The sequence below is a fragment of the Phyllostomus hastatus genome, unplaced genomic scaffold, assembly GCF_019186645.2.
Source record: "Phyllostomus hastatus isolate PE091 unplaced genomic scaffold, TTU_PhHast_1.1 phas_scaffold_78, whole genome shotgun sequence".
NCBI classification, from domain to species: domain Eukaryota; kingdom Metazoa; phylum Chordata; class Mammalia; order Chiroptera; family Phyllostomidae; genus Phyllostomus; species Phyllostomus hastatus.
The window spans coordinates 59,225,331-59,244,758 of NW_025334041.1; the positions used below are offsets into that span (position 1 = coordinate 59,225,331).

At 40.5% G+C, this 19,428-nt stretch overlaps 1 protein-coding gene across 1 annotated transcript in view; it reads right to left on the reverse strand.

Moving 5' to 3' along the window:
- The window catches only part of RNF149 (ring finger protein 149), a 58,205-nt gene extending 41,406 nt beyond the window's left edge, over window positions 1-16,799 (reverse strand). The window contains exon 1 of the mRNA XM_045827051.1: window positions 15,957-16,799. Coding sequence (XP_045683007.1) covers window positions 15,957-16,407 — 451 coding nt within the window. The 5' untranslated portion in view covers window positions 16,408-16,799. The remainder of the gene's footprint in view (window positions 1-15,956) is intronic.
- Between the last annotated feature and the right edge of the window lie 2,629 nt (window positions 16,800-19,428).

A 19,428-nucleotide genomic window follows, 5' to 3' on the forward strand; every position in this document is an offset into this window, starting at 1 on the left:
TATACTCTTCCCATTTCTTACCCCATTGTCCTTTCGTGTTTCACTTATGTTTTGAATTTTGTTCTCTCCCTTTCTTTGCCTCGGTTCTATCCCAACTATTATCAGTCCTCTTAGCTGTGACCACACAATAACATTTCCCCCTCTTTTAGTCATCTCATATTCCCTTTGTCATATATTGTAATATTCATCATCTCTCTTAACCTTTATTAACTTTTGCTCAATTGTGGTTGGAATTGCTGATGTGGTAAGGTTTGCTGGCATAGGTTTGGCTGTCTGGTAATACTGCTTTGTTAATCAACACCTGTACAACAGCATACAAGGCAAGGTGGGAGTTGTGACTACCAGTAAGCCCACTGGAGGGAAAAACACACCAATAAAGAGGCCACCAACATATAAAGCTCAAATACAACAAGAGCCCACACAAACAGAAGAAAGGGCAATTCTAGAACATTCAGACGAGATCAAAGAGACTACACCACTGAGTCCCCACAGAACGCCTGCCATATAAGTCTACCCCATGAAGACAAACAGGCAAAGCACAACATATAGAAATACACAAAGAGTCACCTAAAACTGGGGGACAAAGAAAGAACCCCCAATCAAAAGGAATGGAAGAATCCCTAGTAAAAGAGCTAAATGAAATTGAGGCAATCTATCAAATATAGAATTTTAAAAAAATGGTTATAAGGATATTTATGGAACTCACTGGGAGCTACAAAGCATAAAAAAGTAAAGAGAAACTATAAACAAGAACCAGGAAGAAATGAAGAACACAATATCTTAGATAAAAAAATACACTAAAAGGAATTATAGGCACACTAGATGAAGCAGAAGACCAAATCAGTGAACTGGAAGACATGGTACAATGAAATACCCAGTAGAGAAACAAAATGAAAAAAGACTCAAAAAGTATGTGGAGAGCTCAAGGGAACTTCAGGACAACATGAAACATAAAAACATTGGCATCATTGGAATACCAGATGAAGAAGAAAAGGAGAAAACATTATTGAAAAAATAATGACAGAAAACTTCCGTAACTTGGAGAGAAGAAATACCATGCACATTCAGGAAGCACAGAGTCCCAAACAAGATGAATCCAAAGAGGCCAACTCCAAGACACATCATAATTAAAATGCCAATTTTTAAAGATAAAGAGACAATCTTAGAAGCAGCAAGAGAGAAACAGATACTAACATACAAGGGAATTCTGATAAGGCTAACAGCTGAATTTTCAACAGACACACTAAAGGACAAAAGGGAATGGCAAGACATATTCCAAATAATGAAAAAGCAAATGCCTGCAACCAAGACTACTCTACCCAATGAGACTGTCATTTGAAATGGAAGGTGATATAAGAAGTTTGCCAGACAAAAGAAAGTTAAAAGCATACCAGCATTGCAAGAGATGCCAAGCGGAGTGATTTAAGAAGATAAAAGTATAGAGTAAAAGAGAGAGGGACTCGGGTATAAAGGGAAAAAATGGCAATGAGTACAAATGATGCAGACACCAGCCCCCGGTGTCCACATTATTATGGATGAAATGAGACATTCACATGGAGTACCGAGTGCGGTGGGGGAAAAGGGACAGCATGGCTTTTCTCGCAAAAGGAGCAAAAGCCTTGGCCCTTGCCGTGACTGGCCTTTTTTTGGGTTTTCTCAGCACATTACATGATGGTCCTCATTCACTATGCACAGGTTCGCTTTAGGAAGTTACCTTTTACAGAAAACAAAGGAGCCAATGCTACTAATCACATGAGAGAAGAGGGATATTTGCAAATGAAAAGGCAAAAGTGGTTGAACCGGTTACACTCATCCTTGGAAGGTTTAGCACTGATTTTAGGAAGTTACTTTGCAGTAGACATCCTCAATTCAGGGTGAGGGAGTTTTTTTTTAGCAAGAACAAGACTCAAAGCAGCCTAGGCACATTGCAGGCCTGATTCCCTACAGGAGAACCTATCCATGGGCATGGGTCCTATGCATCTCCGAGTGAGAGCTGGACCCATGCCACGCAGAATGGTCTCCTACATACAAACCTATCAACAGTAACCTTAAATATAAAGAGATTAAATGCTCCAATCAAAAGACATAGGGTAGCTGAATAGAAAAGAAAACATGATCCATATATATGCTGTCTACAAGAGACACACATCAGAACTAAGGACCTACAGAGACTGAAAGTAAAGGACTAGAAAAAAATATTCCAAGCAAATGGACAGGAAAATAAAGCCAGGGTAGCAATACTTATATCAGAGAGAACAGACTTCAAAACAAAGGTGACAGAAATAGACAAAGAAGGTAATTATATAATTCTAAAGGGAAGAATCCCCAGGACGCTATAAATATTGTAAGAATATATGCACCCAACATAGGAGCACCCAAATATATAAGGAAAATATTAGAGGACTTCAAAAAAGACATAGATAGCAACACACTTATACTAGGGAATTTTAATGTACCACTGTCAGCAAAGGACGGATCTTCCAAACAAAGATTCACCAAGGACATTGTGGCATTGAATGACACTGTAGATCAAATGGGCTTAACTGATATGTACAGAAACTTTTGCCACAAAGAAGGAAAATACACATTCGTTTCAAGTGCACATGGAACATTTTCAAAGATAGACCACATGATAGGGTACAAAACAAAAATCAACAAATTTAAGAAAACTGAAATCATATCAAGCATTTTCTTGGACAAGGGATTGAAACAGAAACCAACCTCAAGGAAAAACTCAGAGACACTCAAATACATGGAGACTGAATAACATGTTATTAAACGATGAATGGGTTAAGAATGGGACCAAGGAAGAAATCAAAGTTTCTGGAAACAAATGAAAATGAACACAAACAACCCAAAACATAAGAGTCACAGTGAAGGTAGTCCTGAGAGGGAAAATCACAGCAATACAGACCTACCTAAAAAAGATAGACAAATTTCAAATAAAAAACATAACTCTACATCTACAAAAAAAGAGAAATAACAACAAAGCCCAGAGTGAGAAGAAGGAAAGAAATAATCAAATCAGAGCAGAATTAAATGACATAGAGACTAAAAGAACATTTCTAAGGATCAATAATTCCAGGAACTAGTTCTTTGAAAAGATAAACAAAATCGACAAACCTTTAACCAGAATCATCAAGAAAAAAAGAGAAAGGACCCAAATAAAGAAAATCAGAAATGAAAGAGGAGAGATTGCAACTAGTACCATAGAAATACAAAGGACCGTAAGAAATTACTATAAACAACCCTGGCTGGTGTATCTCAGTGGATTGAGCTCAGGCTGCGAACCAAAGTGTTGCAGGTTCGATTCCCAGCCAGGGTACATGCCTGGGTTGCAGGCCATAACCCCCAGCAACCACACATTGATGTTTCTCTCTCTCTATCTCCCTCCCTTCCCTCTCTAAAAATAAATAAATAAAATCTTAAAAAATAAATTACTATAAACAACTATATGCCAAAAATTTGAAAACCTGGGTGAAATGGACACATTTCTAGAAACATAATTCTCCAAAAATGAGCCAAGAAGCAGCAGAAAGTTGGAATACACTGATATCAGCTAGCGACACTGAAGCAGTAATCAAAAAACTCTCGGCCCACAAAAGCCCTGGCCCAGACAGCTTCACAGAAGAATTTTACCAAACATTTAGAGAAGAGCTAACTCTGATTCTTCTCCAACTATTTAAAAATATCCAAGAGGAGGTAAGACTCCCAAACTCTTTTTACGAGGTCAGTATTGTCCTAATTCCAAAACCATATAAAGACACAACAAAGAAAGAAAACTACAGGTCAGTATTGCTGATGAAAATAGATGTAAAATCCTCAATAAAATTTTGGTGAACTGCAGCCAGTAATACAAACTATCATACATCATGATCAAGTGGGATTCACCACAAGGATGCTAGGATGGTAAAATATATGCAAACCCATAACTGTAATATATCACATAAGCAAAAAGAAAGACAAAAATGACATGATCATATCAATACATGCTAAAAAAGCATTTGATAAGGGTCAACACCCATTTTTGATAAAAACATTCAGCAAAGTGGGAGAAGGAGCATACCTCAACATAATATAAAAGTTATATATAAGAAACATAGTCAACATGATACTCAATGGGCAAAACCTAAAAGTGTTCCCCCTAACATAAGGCACAAGACAAGGGTGTCCACTTGCACATATATTCAACATTGTATTGGAAGGTCTAGCCACAGGAAACAGACAAAAAAAAAAAAAAAAGACATCCAAGCTGGAAAGGAGGAAGTAAACTGTCACTGTTGGTAGATGACATGATAGTATACATAGAAAACCCCCAAGACTCCACCCAAAAAACTACTTGACCTAACAAATGAATCTGGCAAAATGGGATACAAAGTCAACATTCAGAAATCAAAAGTATTCTTGTACACCAACAATGAAATATCAGAAACACAAATCAGAAAAAAGATCCCATTTATGGGACCCAACAAGAAAAATAAAATACTTAGGAATAAATTTAACCAAGGATGTAAAAAACCTGTATTCAGAAAACTATACAACAATAAAGAAAAGAGTTAAGGAAGACACAAATAAATGGAAGCATATACCATGTTCATGGATTGGAAGAATTAACATCATCAGAATGTCCATACTACCCTAAGGAATATATAGATTCAACACAATCCCTATTAAAATCCCAATGACATATTTCATAGGTATACAGACATATTTCAAAAATTTATATGGAATCATAAATGACCCCGAATAGCTGCAGCAATTTTGAGAAAGAAGAACACAGTAGAAGGGAACACAATACCTGATGTCAAAACTCTGTGTTTTGACTACAAGTCCGCTGTAGGAAAAACAGAGTAAAAATAGCTTCTTCGATAAATGGTGTTGGGAGATCTGGACAGCTACATTGAAAAAAGTTAAACTTGACCACCAACTTAAACCATACACAAAAATAAACTCAAGAGAGAAAAAAGACTTAACTATAAATTGCAACACCATAAAAGTCTTAGAGGAGAACATAGGCAGGAAAATCTCAGATATTCTATGTAGCAGTATTTTCACCAATACAACCCCTACAGCAAGGGATGTAAAGGAAGGAATAAACAAATGGGAATACATCTAACTAAAAAGCTTCTGTACAAATACAGAAAACATCAACAATATGGAAAGGGAACCAACTTATGGGAAAACATATTTGCCAACGGTAGTTTGGACAAGGATCTCTTCTACAAAATAATATAAAGAATTCACATGACTCACACCAGGAAGACAAAGAACCCAATTACAAAACGGGCAAAGGACCTGAACAGAGACTTCTCCAAGGAGGACATACAGAGGACTCACAGACACATGAAAAAATGCTCAACATCACTAGCCATTAGAGGGATGCATACTAAAACCACAAAGCAATACCACTTCACACCGGTGAGAATAGCTATCATAACCAAATCAACAAACAGCGAGTGCTGGTGAAATTGTAGAAAAAAGGGAACCCTAGTATTCTGTTGGTGGGAATGCAGACTGGTGCAGCCATTGTGGAAAATAGTATAGAATTTCCTCAGAAAACTAAAGATGGAACTTCCTTTCCATTCAGTGATCTGATCCCACTGCTGGGACTATACCCTAAGAATCCTGAATCACCAATTCAAAAGAACCTATGTACCCCAACGTTCATAAAAGTGTTATTTACAATAGCCAATAGCTGGAAACAGCCTAACTGCTTGCCCACCAGTGAGTGAGTGGATTGAAAAACGGTGGTATATTTACACAACAGAATACTATGCAGCAAAAAGAAAGAAGGAGCTCCTACCCTTCAGGACAGCATGGATGGAACTGGAGAGCATTATGCTAAGTGAAATAAGCCAGGCAGTGAAATACAAATACCTTATGATCTCATCTATACGTGGTACCTAATCAACAAAACAAACAAGGAAAATAGAAACAGAGACTTAGAAATAAAGAACAACTGACAGTGATCAGAGGGGATGTGGTGGGGGAAAATAGGGGAAGAAAGAAAAGGGGCAAGCAAAGGAACAGGAACAGAGGACTCATGGGGACAGACAATGGCGGGGGATTGCCTGTGGGTGTGAGTGGGGCTGGGGTACTGGTGAGCAATGGGAAAAAAGGTAGGCCAACTATAACCGAAGAACGATAAAATGGAGATGAGAATTTTTCAATTTTGAAGTATCACTTAACAAGAAAGGGAAAAGAGAGCTGCAGAAACAGGGTGATCATTTTGTACGGCTTATGGAGACCTCTTTCCCTCAAGGACAGGAAAGTTTACCAGAGGAAACTGCGAAACCCTCTAGGCTGTGAAACCATCACTAAAACATAGGTGATGACTAATTCAGTCTGGTTAGTCGCTAAAAGTGTTAATCTTATTATCCCCAGTGCCTCACATAGAAGGGAGCACAGAGTGTTTAGAAAATATTTGTTGAATAAATACATGAATGAATGAGAGGTGAAAGATAAACTGAGATGAGGGAGGTCCTTAAACACCTACAATCTCAAGTAGGGGAGGGGTGGGGCAACTAAAACACACTGGTCATCAGAAGGATACCCTGAACTGAAAAACTTGTCACACCAATTTGAAATTTTTCACTTGGGAAATTAATCTTAGTTTAACGAGTTAAAAGAAATTGTTAAAAAAAAAATCCTATGCCTAGAATGATGGCTGAACTGTTTGCTTATGTTTTGTAATCACAGCACCAAGATTGCTTCTGTGAACTATTGGGTTGGCAAAAAAATTCATTTGTTTTTTTCTGTAAGATGGCTCTAATAGGTGCTTAGTTGTTTTTAACTTCATTTGAAACAATTTTGTTAGAATGTATTATGACAGCTGTCATATCAGCATGCATTAAAAAAATAACATCAATATTGGTGAATTTTTGTACAGCCAGTTTAATATTGAAGATGGAAGAAAAGCAACATTTTCCATGTATTATGCTTTATTATTTTAACAAAAGTAAAAATGCAACTGAAACACAATAAAAGATTTATGCAGTGAATGGGGAAGGTGTTGTGGCTGGTTGAATGTGTCAAAGTGGTTTGCAAAGTTTCTTGGTACTACGGACATTTTGGCCAAATAATTCTTTGCTGTGGGGAGGTCGTATGCATTGGAAGATGTTTAGCAGCACTCCTGGCCTCTACACAACTAGAAGCTAATAGCGGGAGATAGCTGACATACTCAAAATACACAAGTCAATAAAGTACTGGTGAAAATGAAACGTGTCTTTTATTTTAAGGAAAAAAACCATACGGACTTTTTGTCCAGGCCAATACTATAAATTAACACAATTCAGAACAAAGGCTCATTCTATCCTGTGATTTGCTTTTCTGGGACATTTTTAGGGGTAAACAGGCAGCAGGGCAGCTGAGTAAAAATGCACCAGCTTGGGGTTACTGTCTGCATAACCCCAACAGTGCTTGCTGTCCTTGTCCTTTCCTGATGCACCTCTGCGAAATACCAGACAGCTTCAGTGGCATATGATAGCACATCACAACTTAAACTAAACAGCTGATTTCTTCAGAGAAGGCACAAACACTCCCGAAGACTTGGGACAGGTGAGAAAAAGCCTTTAAATTATTTTTCTTCCCTAGGCTTTAACATTGCCAATTACATTTGACTAAAGAAAGTCATCTTGTGCAACCTCCCATGCTCCCCAAAATAATGTATACACATCACCATCAGATAGGAGAATTTGAGGCAGTTTGTTTTATTTTAGTTTTACACTTATCAGAAGGTCTTTGAACACAGTATATAATCAAACACCTAGTTGTCAATAATAAATATCAAATAAAATATTCTTCAGCAAGCCAAATTATCCACAAAACTCTTCCATGCACAAAATAAAATTGGATGTATTTCCATTTCCTTTTAAATTTCTGTGTTCCTACCACCTTGTCAAAAACAAACAAAATGTTAAAAAAAAATCTGATTGGTGGCAATAGCTTCAAAATTCTAGAAGGTGACCTTTGAGTCTAGTGTACCATTTCTCCTCTCATGGAAACTATTTTAAGTAGATTTCAATACTCTGTTGGAGGAAATAAGAACTACTGGAATATTTAAAGTACTGGATTAGATTTCTGTTCTAGGAAACTAATTTGGGCAGCAAGAAATAAATTTTAAAGTTCCAGCAAAAGAATTCCATGAACTTTCAGGTTTTCTTTTTTCCACTAACTTAAATTCCATACCCTCTCCACCTTTCTCCCCCAAACTGGAGACTTCCTGGTTAAATATTGAAGGGTCAGCCTAAGATCAAACTAAGGTTTTTCAGCACCACCTACACTTCTGAGTATGCGATGCATCAAAGTCTCTTAGACATACCTCTTTTTATGCACTTACTATATAATTTCTTTATAGGTCTCTCTCCTTCACTAAACCAGTACTATCTGTTCTTATTTATTAGGTTTTGTAGCCCAGCATCACACTAATGACTTATAGAGGGTTTCTGAATGAGTAAATGTGAAAAATTGACTTATCTTCTAGTATTATAGTTGAAATGACCCAATAAGAATATTAACTCCTCTGCAGAGAAAATAGTACAGTAAATCTGAATGTAAATGTCTCTGAAATTTGAAGATATTTTACAATTTTTATGGTAAGTTCAGAGTGAAGAGGACCCCAAAATAAACACAGTTCTTTTCTTGGAATTTTAAATTATGTTTGGAAAATTTGGTTCACTCAAAAATATTTTGTATTTGTTGAATATACTACTCAACGATCTTACTGGGAACTCTTTGCTGTTTTCCTAAATGCATGACTATCTCAGGCATTCAGCTTTTTGCAGTGCTAATCCCACCATCCAGAATGTCCTACAGCCCACCAAATCTCACTAATGCCATATATCCCAGAGACATCTTCTCCATCATCTTCACATGTCCTTCAAAATTCAATCTTTCTGGTCCTGGCTGGTGTACCTCAGTGGACTGAGAGTGGGCCTGCAAACCAAAGGGTTGCTGGTTTGATTCCCAGTCAGAGCACATTCCTCAGTTGTGGGCAGGTCCCCAGTAGGGGGTGTGTGAGAGGCAACCACACATTGATGTTTCTCTCTCTCTTTCTCCTTCCCTTTCCCTCTCTCTAAAAAAAACCAAAAACCGCCCTGCTGGCGTAGCTCAGTGGATTGAGCGTGGACTGTAAACCAAAGCATCGCAGGTTCGATTCCCAGTCAGAGCACATGCCTGGGGTGCAGACCACGGCCCCAAGTAACTGCACATTGATGTTTCTCTCTCTTTCTCCCTCCCTTCCCTCTCTAAAAATAAATAAATAAAATCTTTTAAAAATAATAAAAATAAAAAAAAACAAAAACAAAATCTAAAAACAAAAATTCAATCTTTCTGGAAACTGCTCTAGTGGATTCTACCTTCTATGAAGCTGTCAGGTGCCATTTCTGTCTTCCCATAGCGCCAAAATACAGTCTATATTCAAAGCTAAATTTTGAGATCATTTGTGGGTTAGTGTTTTAAAGATCATCAAGAATTTATTATTTGAGGCTTCTGGTCAAGATGGAGTTGTAGGTAAATACAGTATTCGCCTCCCCCCCGATCACATCAAAATTACCATTCAACTGCAGAATAACCATCATTCAGAACTACCCAAAATCTATCTGAACAAAAGTCCTACAACTAAGGATATAAAGAAGCCACAATAAGACTGATAGGAGGGGCAGAGACACTGAACAGAATGGGCAGGTCCCATACACCCATGTGTGCCAGATAAAATTGGGAGGGACTTCTTGGCTGTGGAAGTCCTCATGAAGAGCCAGGGGTCCAGGTCCACAGCAGGCCCTCAGTGCAGAGTGCCAGTGCTGGAAAGAGAAGTCCCATAACTTCTGGCTGTAAAAACCAGCAGAGATTGAGGCTGAGTGAGACAGAGGAGTCAGGTGTTCCTCTTCAAGGGAACCCCCCCACTAACTTACTCTGACTTAGTCCCCCTAAGCTCCAGTGCTGGGGCAGCAGCTTGAAAGACACCAGGGACATATAGAGGAACTGAACTGTCCAGATTCAGTGTGAGAGCTACAGGGGCGGCTTTCCCCCAGACATAAGTGCTGGCAGAGGCCGTTGTTCCTTTGATGAACCCTCCAATTACAGAGTTAGCAGGCAGGCACCTTATCTGAGATTCCATCAACTTGGCTAACACTGTTCAACCAGACCTGGTGATTTCCTGAAACCCCACCGCATCCAAATTTCAGCCCACCCAAGAGGTTTTTTCCATAGACATAGCCTGTCCTGTCTCATGCTTCAGGCTTTCCTAAAGTCTCTCAAACAAGCAGAATCTGGCCTTTTGCTAAATTGCCCCAGCCCTGAACTAGCAGCAGTTAGCCTTGGTTCACAGCTTAGCCTTTTCTGGGCACCTCCAAACCCAACACAAGTAGCATCCATGTGTAGATCACATTGTAGCTCGTGCTAGGTGGGCTGACCTTGGTCTGCACCTCCCAGAAGGCCCCAAAGCCAGTACAACTGGTGGACAGTTTCAGACCACATCAAAGCACCTTCCAAACACTTCCACAAGTGACATACTCAATGGGCAGGCTCATTAGGCCCAGGAGCCCCACTGAAGTAAGTCCTGTTCCATGGGGTATTCCTCTTTATATCCTCCACAGTGGCTGCAGCAACTCCTTGCAGCTGATCAGCCTGGTAGTAAATCCCCCGCACTGAGGCGCCAAATAGCAATCAAGGCTCAACTACACCAGGAAGGAGTACACAGCCCATATGGGGGTGGGGTGGGAGTACGGCTGAAGTGCCCAGCTTGGTTGATTGGGGAGGCTGTGCCATTGGACCCATCAGGACCCCTACCACATAAGACCACTTTACCAAGCCTGTGAGACATAGCAGCTCTATCTAATACATAGAAACAAACACAGGAAGGTAAAAAAGAAAAAAAAAAGAGAAATATGTCCCAAGTGATACAACAGAGCAAAAAAAATCCAGAAAAGGAACTAAACAAAATGGAGACAAGCAATCTACCAGATACAGAGTTTAAAACACTGGTTATAAGGATGCTAAATGAATTTAGGGGAAGAGTATATGAACTTAGAACTTCAACAAAGAGAAATGAAACATAACAGAACTAGAAAACATAAAAAAGAAACAGTGAAAACTGAAGAATACATTAACTAAAATGAAGAACGTTACATTATAGAAAATCAACTGTGGAATAGATAAAGCAGAGGATCAAACCAGAGATCTGGAAGTTAAGGAAGCAGAAAACACCTAATCAGAACGGCTAAAAGAAAAAGAATCCAAAAAATGAAAACAGTATAAGGAATCTCTGGGACAACCTCATGAGTACCAATATTTGCATCTTGGGGGTGTGAGAAGGAGAAAAGAGAGCAAAAAAATGAAAACCTATGTGGAAAAAATAACAACAGAAAACTTCCCTAACCTCATGAAGGAAATAGATATACAAGTCCAGGAAGTGCATATAGTTCCAAACAAGATGAGCCCAAAGAGGCCCACACCCAAGACATAATTAAAATGCCAAAGTTTAAAGACAAAGAGCCTTAAAAGCAGCAAGACAAAAGCAATTCGTTACCTACAAGGGAGCTCCTATAAACTGTCAGCTGATTCCTCAACAGAAACTTTGTGGGCCAGAAGGGATTGGCAAGAAGTATCAAAGTGATGAAAAATGAGGACCTACAACCAAGATTACTCTACCCAGCAAAGCTGTAACAGGGTGCAGCCAAGAGGGGAGCCTCAAATAGGGATCAATAATAAGATCCCGAAGAGCCTGGAGATAATTGGCTCCACACCACAGGGCCACACCTACCCAGAATCTGGCAGCTGTAGCCAATTGTGAGAGGAGCCAGAAATGGGGATTCAGAGGAAGATTGGCGCTGGGATTTAAACCGAGACGCGGCAGTCACTGGAGGGGGGGAGAACCATGCGCAGCCCTGCAAGAGAGAACCACACAGCTTTAGCAGAGTGAAGACTCTTCGAGGCCCTGAGGGAGAGAACCACACGGCTCTGGCAGAGTGGGGACTCCCGTGGTACGGGGAGAGAGGACCATGTGCCTTTGCCAGAGTAGGGACACCCCACAGCTTTAGGAGATACGGTACTCTGGGCTGGGCAAAGGGGGAAGGAAGGAAGGACTGTGTCTGTTTGTGGGTGTTTTAAGGGACTTTAGGATTTTTGGTGAAGACATTAGGTCCCTACTTTAAGTTTGTATAGCATTAAATAAACATTTCCTTTCCTTTTCACGAATCTCTGGCATTGAGAGACATCTTTCCTCTGGCGGCGGATATAACGGACCTGAGGGCTACTTTATATCATCCCAGGCCCCCCTTGTTTGTTCTGTAACAAAGCTATTATTCAGAATTGAAGGACTAATAAAGTGTTTTTCAAACAAGAAAAAGCTAAAGGGGTTCATCATCACCAAACCAGTATTATATGAAATGTTAAACGGTCTTTTTTAGGAAGGAAAAGAAGATAAATATGAACAAAAAATGGCAACAAATATATATCAACAAATGAATCTAAAAAACAAAATGAACAAGGCAGAATAGAAACAGACTCATAGATACAGAGGACATTTTGATGGCTGCCAGATAGGAGGAGTGTTGGAAGGGCTAGATGAAAAAGGTGAAGGGACTGCAAAGTACAAATTGGTTGTTACAGGACAGTCATAGGGATGTAAAATATAGCATAGGAAATATAGTCAATAATACTCCAATAACTATGGATGAGTGCAAAATTTATCAGGATGATCCCTTAGTAAGTTATATAGTGTTTAATCAATGGGCTGTACACCTGAAACTAACATATACCAACTGTAATTGAAAAATAAAAAATAATTTAAGGTAAAAATTATTATTCATAAATTTTACTATGTTCTGCAAACACAAATTGCACATCTCTCTTAAGGTCAGGGACTTCTTACACTCCTGTCATTCTGTCATTCCCCTCCACCCCAATTCTGGCCTCTTCCCCAAACACAGCTCTAAGCCTTGCCAATAACTGGCACTTAGTAAACAACTGTTAACAGAATAAAAGCACCATTCCTAAAAGGTCACACTAAGATTTTAGGTAAAGAATCATTCCATTTATTATTCAACAATAACTACACTAAGGCCAATACTCCATGAAAGCTTTTAATTATTTGATTTGTATCAATTTTTACTCATCTTGTTCAAACTAACTTCTAGTCATCATTGCAATATCCGCATTACATGTCCTTCCTTTATGCTTCCTAAGCACTTGTGCATATAATTTGTGAGGGTCCAAACCACACTGTCTGGAAAATTGATTATTGCTCTGACTAGGCTGCTAACCCTTCAAAGGCAAACATGTGTTTTATGCATTTCTGTCTCTGAGAAGGCACATTACTTGGCTTAGTATCTGTCTGCTAAAGGGAATCAACTCTGGGCATTAGGGTAACAGTTCTTACAGTTGTTCTGACAGAACATTACTTTAAAGTCATGATTTATTTTAGAGCCACTATTTGATTCTGATATAAATCCAAAATATCTTTTTTTACTGGAAACATTTTTTATGTACTTTTAAAAAATATATTTTATTGACTATGCTATCACAGTTGTCCCATTTTTCTCCCTTTATTCCCCTCTGCCCTATATATCCCCTTCTAGCTGGATTTGCCCCTCCCTTACTTCATGTCCATGGGCCGTACTTGTAAGTTCTTTGGCTTCTACATTTCCTATAATATTCTTAACCCCCCCCTCCATCTATTTTCTAACTACCACTTATACTACTTATTCCCCGTAGCTTTTCCCCCATTTCCTCCCTCCTCTTCCCTGCTGATAACCCTCCAGGTGCTCTCCATTTCTGTGGATTCTATTCCTGTTCTAGTGGTTTAGTTTGTTTTTGCTTTTTTAGGTTTGGCTGTTGATAGTTTTAAGTTTGTTGTCATTTTACTGTTCATATTTTTTATCTTCTTTTTCTTAGATAAGTCCCTTTAACATTTCATATAATAAGGGCTTGGTGATAATGAACTCCTTTAACTTGACCTTGTCTGAGAAGCACTTTATCTGCCCTTTCATTCTAAATGATAGCTTTGCTGGATAGAGTAATCTTGGATGTAGGTCTTTGCCTTTCATGAGTTTGAATGCTTCTTTCCAGCCCCTTCTTGCCTATAAGGTGTCTTTTGAAAAACTAACTGATGACCTTATGGAAATTCCTTTCTAGGTAACCATCTCCTTTCTTCTTGCTGTCGTTAAGATTCTCTCCTTATCTTTAATATTGGGTAACTTGATTATGATGTGCCTTAGTGTGTTCCTCCTTGAGTCCAATTTTTTGGGACTGAGCTTCTTGGGTTTCCTGGAATTCTATTTCCTTCACCAGATTGGGGAATTTCTCCTTCATTACTTTTTCAAATAAGTTTTCAATTTCTTGCTCTTCCTCTTCTCCTTCTGGCATCCCTATGATTCAGCTGTTGGAACATTTAAAGTTTTCCTGGAGGTTCCTAAGTCATTTTTTTGAATTCTTGTTTCTTCATTTGTTCTGGTTGAATGTTTATTTCTTCATTCTGGTTCAAACTGTTGATTCCAGTCCTGGTTTCCTTCCTGTCACTGTTAATTCTCTGTACATTTCCCTGTATTTCACTTTTTGTAGCCTTCACTTTTCATAGCCTTCACTCTTTCCTCTATTTTGTACCCATATTCAACCATTTCTGTGAGCATCCTGATTACCAGTATTTTGAAGTCTGCATCTGATAGGTTGGCTGTCTGTGGTTTAGTTGTATTTTTTCTGGAGTTTTGATCTGTTCTGTCATTTAGGCCACTTTTTTTTGTCTTGATGGGCCTGTTACATAGTAAGGGGCAGAGTCTTAGGTATGCACCAGGGTAGGGCAATCCACAGTGTCTGTGTTATGGTGCCATATGTGGGAGAGGAGTCCATGAGGGAACAATACCGCTTGTTCAGCTTTCGGCTGGCTTTCAGTCACTTCTGCTGCTACCCAGAAGCAAATTGGACCGTCCCAAGTCCTCTCAGTCAAACTTTTTTAAAGTGTTGTTTTGTCTCCACTTCCTCACCTCTGAACTGACTTGGGCTCCTATCGCTCTGCTAAAATAGGACAAATCCTAAGCCACTTTTCTGTCCTCATTTTACTGTCAGAATGTGACTTCAGAAAGCCAAAACAGAACGAAAAACAAAAGTACAGGAAAAAGGGTATCTGACTTGCAGATGCAGGGACCTTTAATAACAGTAAGTTTCTGAATGAGTCATGATCTTGGCAGCACAAATAATACACTACTCTAATGTGCACTGGTTGAAAAGCACTCAGGTTCAGTTCAGAAGGTATCTTACAAAATAAGCCTTTTAAACTATAATTAGTGCTTGAAAATGCTACCTGTTGGCATACATGTATGGAATACATGTATGTAGAAACACTCACCTTGCAAAGAGCAAGATATTTTCTTGAAACACAGCTTTAAAATTTTCATCTAAACTCAAGATTAAACAAACCTGATTGGCAGTCAAGCCAGTATTATAACCCTATATTTAGTGAGACAACATATCCGAATTTAAATCCAGGCTTTTAGACTCAGAGTTAAACTCGATTTTCTAACTTTCAGTTTAGAATATTCAAACATGTTCCAAAAACCAGAGTGCTACCAAGCCACCACTTTACCCTGGTAAAGGGTCAGCCAGACCCTGGAGTGCTTTGCTCCTGACTCTGGACGACGCAGAATGAAAGGGGACCCATGATGAGACCTTCCAGGTTAGAGCTACACTCTTTATTGACTGGGTTTTAATGTCTCTCGTTCTCCCCACTGTCTTCAGGAGACTGGCCTCCCTCCAAACAGCACCCCAGGGGGCACAACGAGCAAATCTAGTGCTTCCCTGAAAGTTCGGGATTGCCACAGGCCATCAAAATCATACCAACCCCCCCCACCCCCCCACCCGCCTCCACCCCCGCTCAAGGATACAAAGGGAGAACATGAAGGCACTCCTCCAGGACTGCGCTGTAAAGACGCCCCCCACCTCACGGCGACCAGAGTCTGGCTCACCAGCATGGGACATGGGCGCGGTGAGGTTCCCGTGACGCTCCTCGTTGTAGATTACCACGGCGGAAGCATTCCTCCGCGCCGCCACCAGCACTTTGTCCTTTAAGGTGCAGCCCCCGCGCGGCACCAGGGCGACCCAAGATGCAGCCTCCCGGCCGCTGGGTCGGGGCACAACGAAGCGCGTGTTGGGTGCGCAGCCCTCACGGTCACCATCCACCACGCGAGGGACGCCCACCAGGCCTAGCGCGCCCTCCTTGGGTGAGCTGTCGCCAAAGCGGCCGCTCTCCGAAACGCTACACGTGGTCCGGTTCGTCTGTTTGTCCCAGTACTCGATGCTCACCACCGCCGAGTACCACTCGAGCGCCCGACCCCAGGCCCCGGGAGCGCACAAGGCAAGCGCCAGCAGCGCCAGGGCGCCGTGGGCCTGGCGGCCAGCTTCCGGCCGCGGCGTCATGGCCGGGCTGCCTAGGAGCGAGACAGCCGGGCCGGACGACTTCCAGAGAGAGAGGAGGCGTCAGAGAAAACTGAGAAGCAACAGTAACCAAATGTTTCCAGCCCAGCGGGAGAAGGGGTAGGCCAGATCGTGGCGACCAGGGCGCAAGCGCACCTGGTGGAATGGAGGGGGCGGAGCGATGTGAAGGGTGTGGCTGCTCACCCTCCCTCTACCCTACATCCTGGTTGGGTGAGTTGGGCTTGGGTTGGAACTTCTAAGGTCAATTGCGCTTGGTTTGGAGCTTCCCTCAGGCCTGTGAAAGTCTGGAGACTTGCAGTACCCCGGTGCTGAGACCCTTGAGACTCTGCGGACGGAGAAGCTGCTACGTATAGCCCACACGATGGCTTTCGCAATGCTGCCTGCCCGGTAGGCAGTGGCCGATGAGGAACTAGAGGACCTCTTTCGTCCTGGAAGCCGGAGGAAGGGGGCGCCAGAGAAACAGGAAGCCTCTTCGTGAAGCGTGGGAGCCAGTTTGTGTAAAATCACTTAACGGATGTTTATGAAGAGTTTACTGTGGCAAAGAACTTGTCTAAAACATTTAAAAATCCAATTTAAAATTATCTGAAGCTGCACACATTTTCCAAATTCTTGTTACCAATTTTGAAATGCTAATTGATTCTTTTTTTTAATTAAGGTTTTGTTTATTTGTTTTTAGAGGGGGAAGCAAGGGAGAAAGAGGAGAGAAACATCAATGTGTGTTGCCTTTTGCGTGCCCCCTACTGGGGACCTGGCCCACAAGCCAGGCATGTGCCCTGACTGGGAATCGAACCTGAGAGCTTCGGTTCGCTCAATCCACTGAGTCACACCAGCCAGGGTGTTAATTGATTCTTGATGGCTTATCTGAAGTATTATACTCACAACTACCCTCTTTATTGTATATTTTATATATAATCTGTAGTTTTGAAATAAGTGCATCAAGTTGTCAACAATCAATCAATCAATCAATCAATAATTCATTTTGAAATAAACTTGCCCTGAATACAAAACCTTACAGCTGCAGGAAAACAAGTTAAGAAAAGCTGTATTCATCTTCCTTCTTTGTACAAGGATCTCAAATGGTTGGAAGTAGATTGTTGCCAATCATATCAGGTGTTTTGTTGGGCCTTACACCCTTTTACATTTCCAGTTGTTATCAATTTTTTGTGGACTGCATTTTATTCTATTTTTTATTTTTTAACAGACAAATCATTTTTTGTTAAATATTTTTATTGGATTGCATTTTAAAACTGTGCTCCAAAATGTAGTCTGGCCCACAAACTGTAAGTATTCCTTGAAATTGGAATCTCCTCTCATTTCCCCATCAAGAAACTAATTTTAAAAGACTGAAAGGATCCCAAGCCTAGAGTAAGGTATTACAGGACAAGGGGCTTGGCCCTGAGTGCGTCTGCCTAGGGCCAGCCGGTAGTTCTTGACTTTGTGTAGCAAAGATTTCACAACAGAAGTCCAGGAGACTAAGAGTGTATGTTTATTAAAGCTGGGAACAGTGAAACAAGTAAGGGCTTACCATAGAAGAACCAACAGGAAAGCCCAGGCTCACTGGGAAGTCAGAGAAATGAGGGCCTTGGGGACAGGTTCAGGGGCTTAGCCTGGGACAAGTTGTTGCTGCCCATTTTTCTCCTGGTTGCAAGTTTTGTGGGGTCTCTTAGAGCTTACGAGATGTGTGCCTGTGGGGGAAGAAGAGAGGGAAGGAAATGGCCTGGGTTGCTCCCTAGAGGAAGCGCACACTTGGGCTGGGTCATTTAGGCTTTTATCTTTCTCTTGCAGGCAGGAGTTCCACTTGCCAAGGAATTTTCTCAGCTTCCTTCTATCCTGTCTCAAAGGAAGATAAAGTATAGCAGTTGCAGCAGGCTAGGGGCAGGTCCTAGGACCCCCCACATTGTATTCCAGTAAGATACATACTTGTAGTTCCCAGAACAAGCCTTGCAGTTTCATGCTATGTTCTCCTTTTCTTTCTTTCTTTCTTTTTTTTTTTTTACTACTTTTTGAAATCTCCTCGCTCTTGTCCTGGAAGACACCAACTTAGTCTTCAAGTTTTAATTCAGAAGTTACTCTTCAGTGAGACCTTTTCTGGTTCTTAAAGGCAAACTTAGGTGTTCTTCCTATTTTCCATGTTGCTTGTGTATGTTATGCTAACATATTAATGTTGTATTAGCAATACTGCTTTCCAATAGTTTTAAGCCTTTTTATAAAACTGAGTATCCTGAGGGCCATGATCCATCTTTGCTGTTTTTATGAGTCTACCTCAGCTAGCAGAGCATCATGTGTCTAATCAATGTGTCTAAAAAGAACAAAATATATCTTTTGACTGTTTCAGAGTCAAGGACTGATGATTGTTAATAGGATTGTAGGTCAGTGAAGTCCAACAGGCTAATAGGAACAAGCCTTACAGCTGTTGAGCCCCAAGGCCCATCCTAGCTTCTTTGTTTTTATTTTCTGTTATCAACTCCAGGCCTCAGATTTGCCAATGACTCAAACCTGTAGGGCTTTTATCCACTATACTAGTTGCCAAGTGCCACTCGCTCTCTTCCCTACTGTCCCAGAAGAAAACCTGACAGGCCTTACACCATTACTCTTACCCTGGAGGTGGGGTAGTGGGGTGAGGCAGATGTCATTATCTTTTCTTTCAATAGTTTTACCATGGAAAATTTCAACTGTTTCCAAAAGTACAGAGACTAGTATAATGAAGCTCTATGGGCTTATAACAGATTCAACAATGATCAACTCTACAGCTAATTTCATTTTTAGTACACACCCAGTGACTTCCACATCCCCCACTGGATTATTTTGAAGGAAATCCCAGACAGTGAGGGGAAGCAAAATTTGCCACTTCAAAAAATATCTTTTTGGGATATTGATTATTTTAAGCTGGTTATTTTTAAGAAACAAAAGGCTTAGAAAGAAACTTTGTTCCTCTCCCATTACCTTCCTAAAGGAATTCTGATAGAAAAACCTGCTTCAGGAAAGAACCTTAGCATACCCACC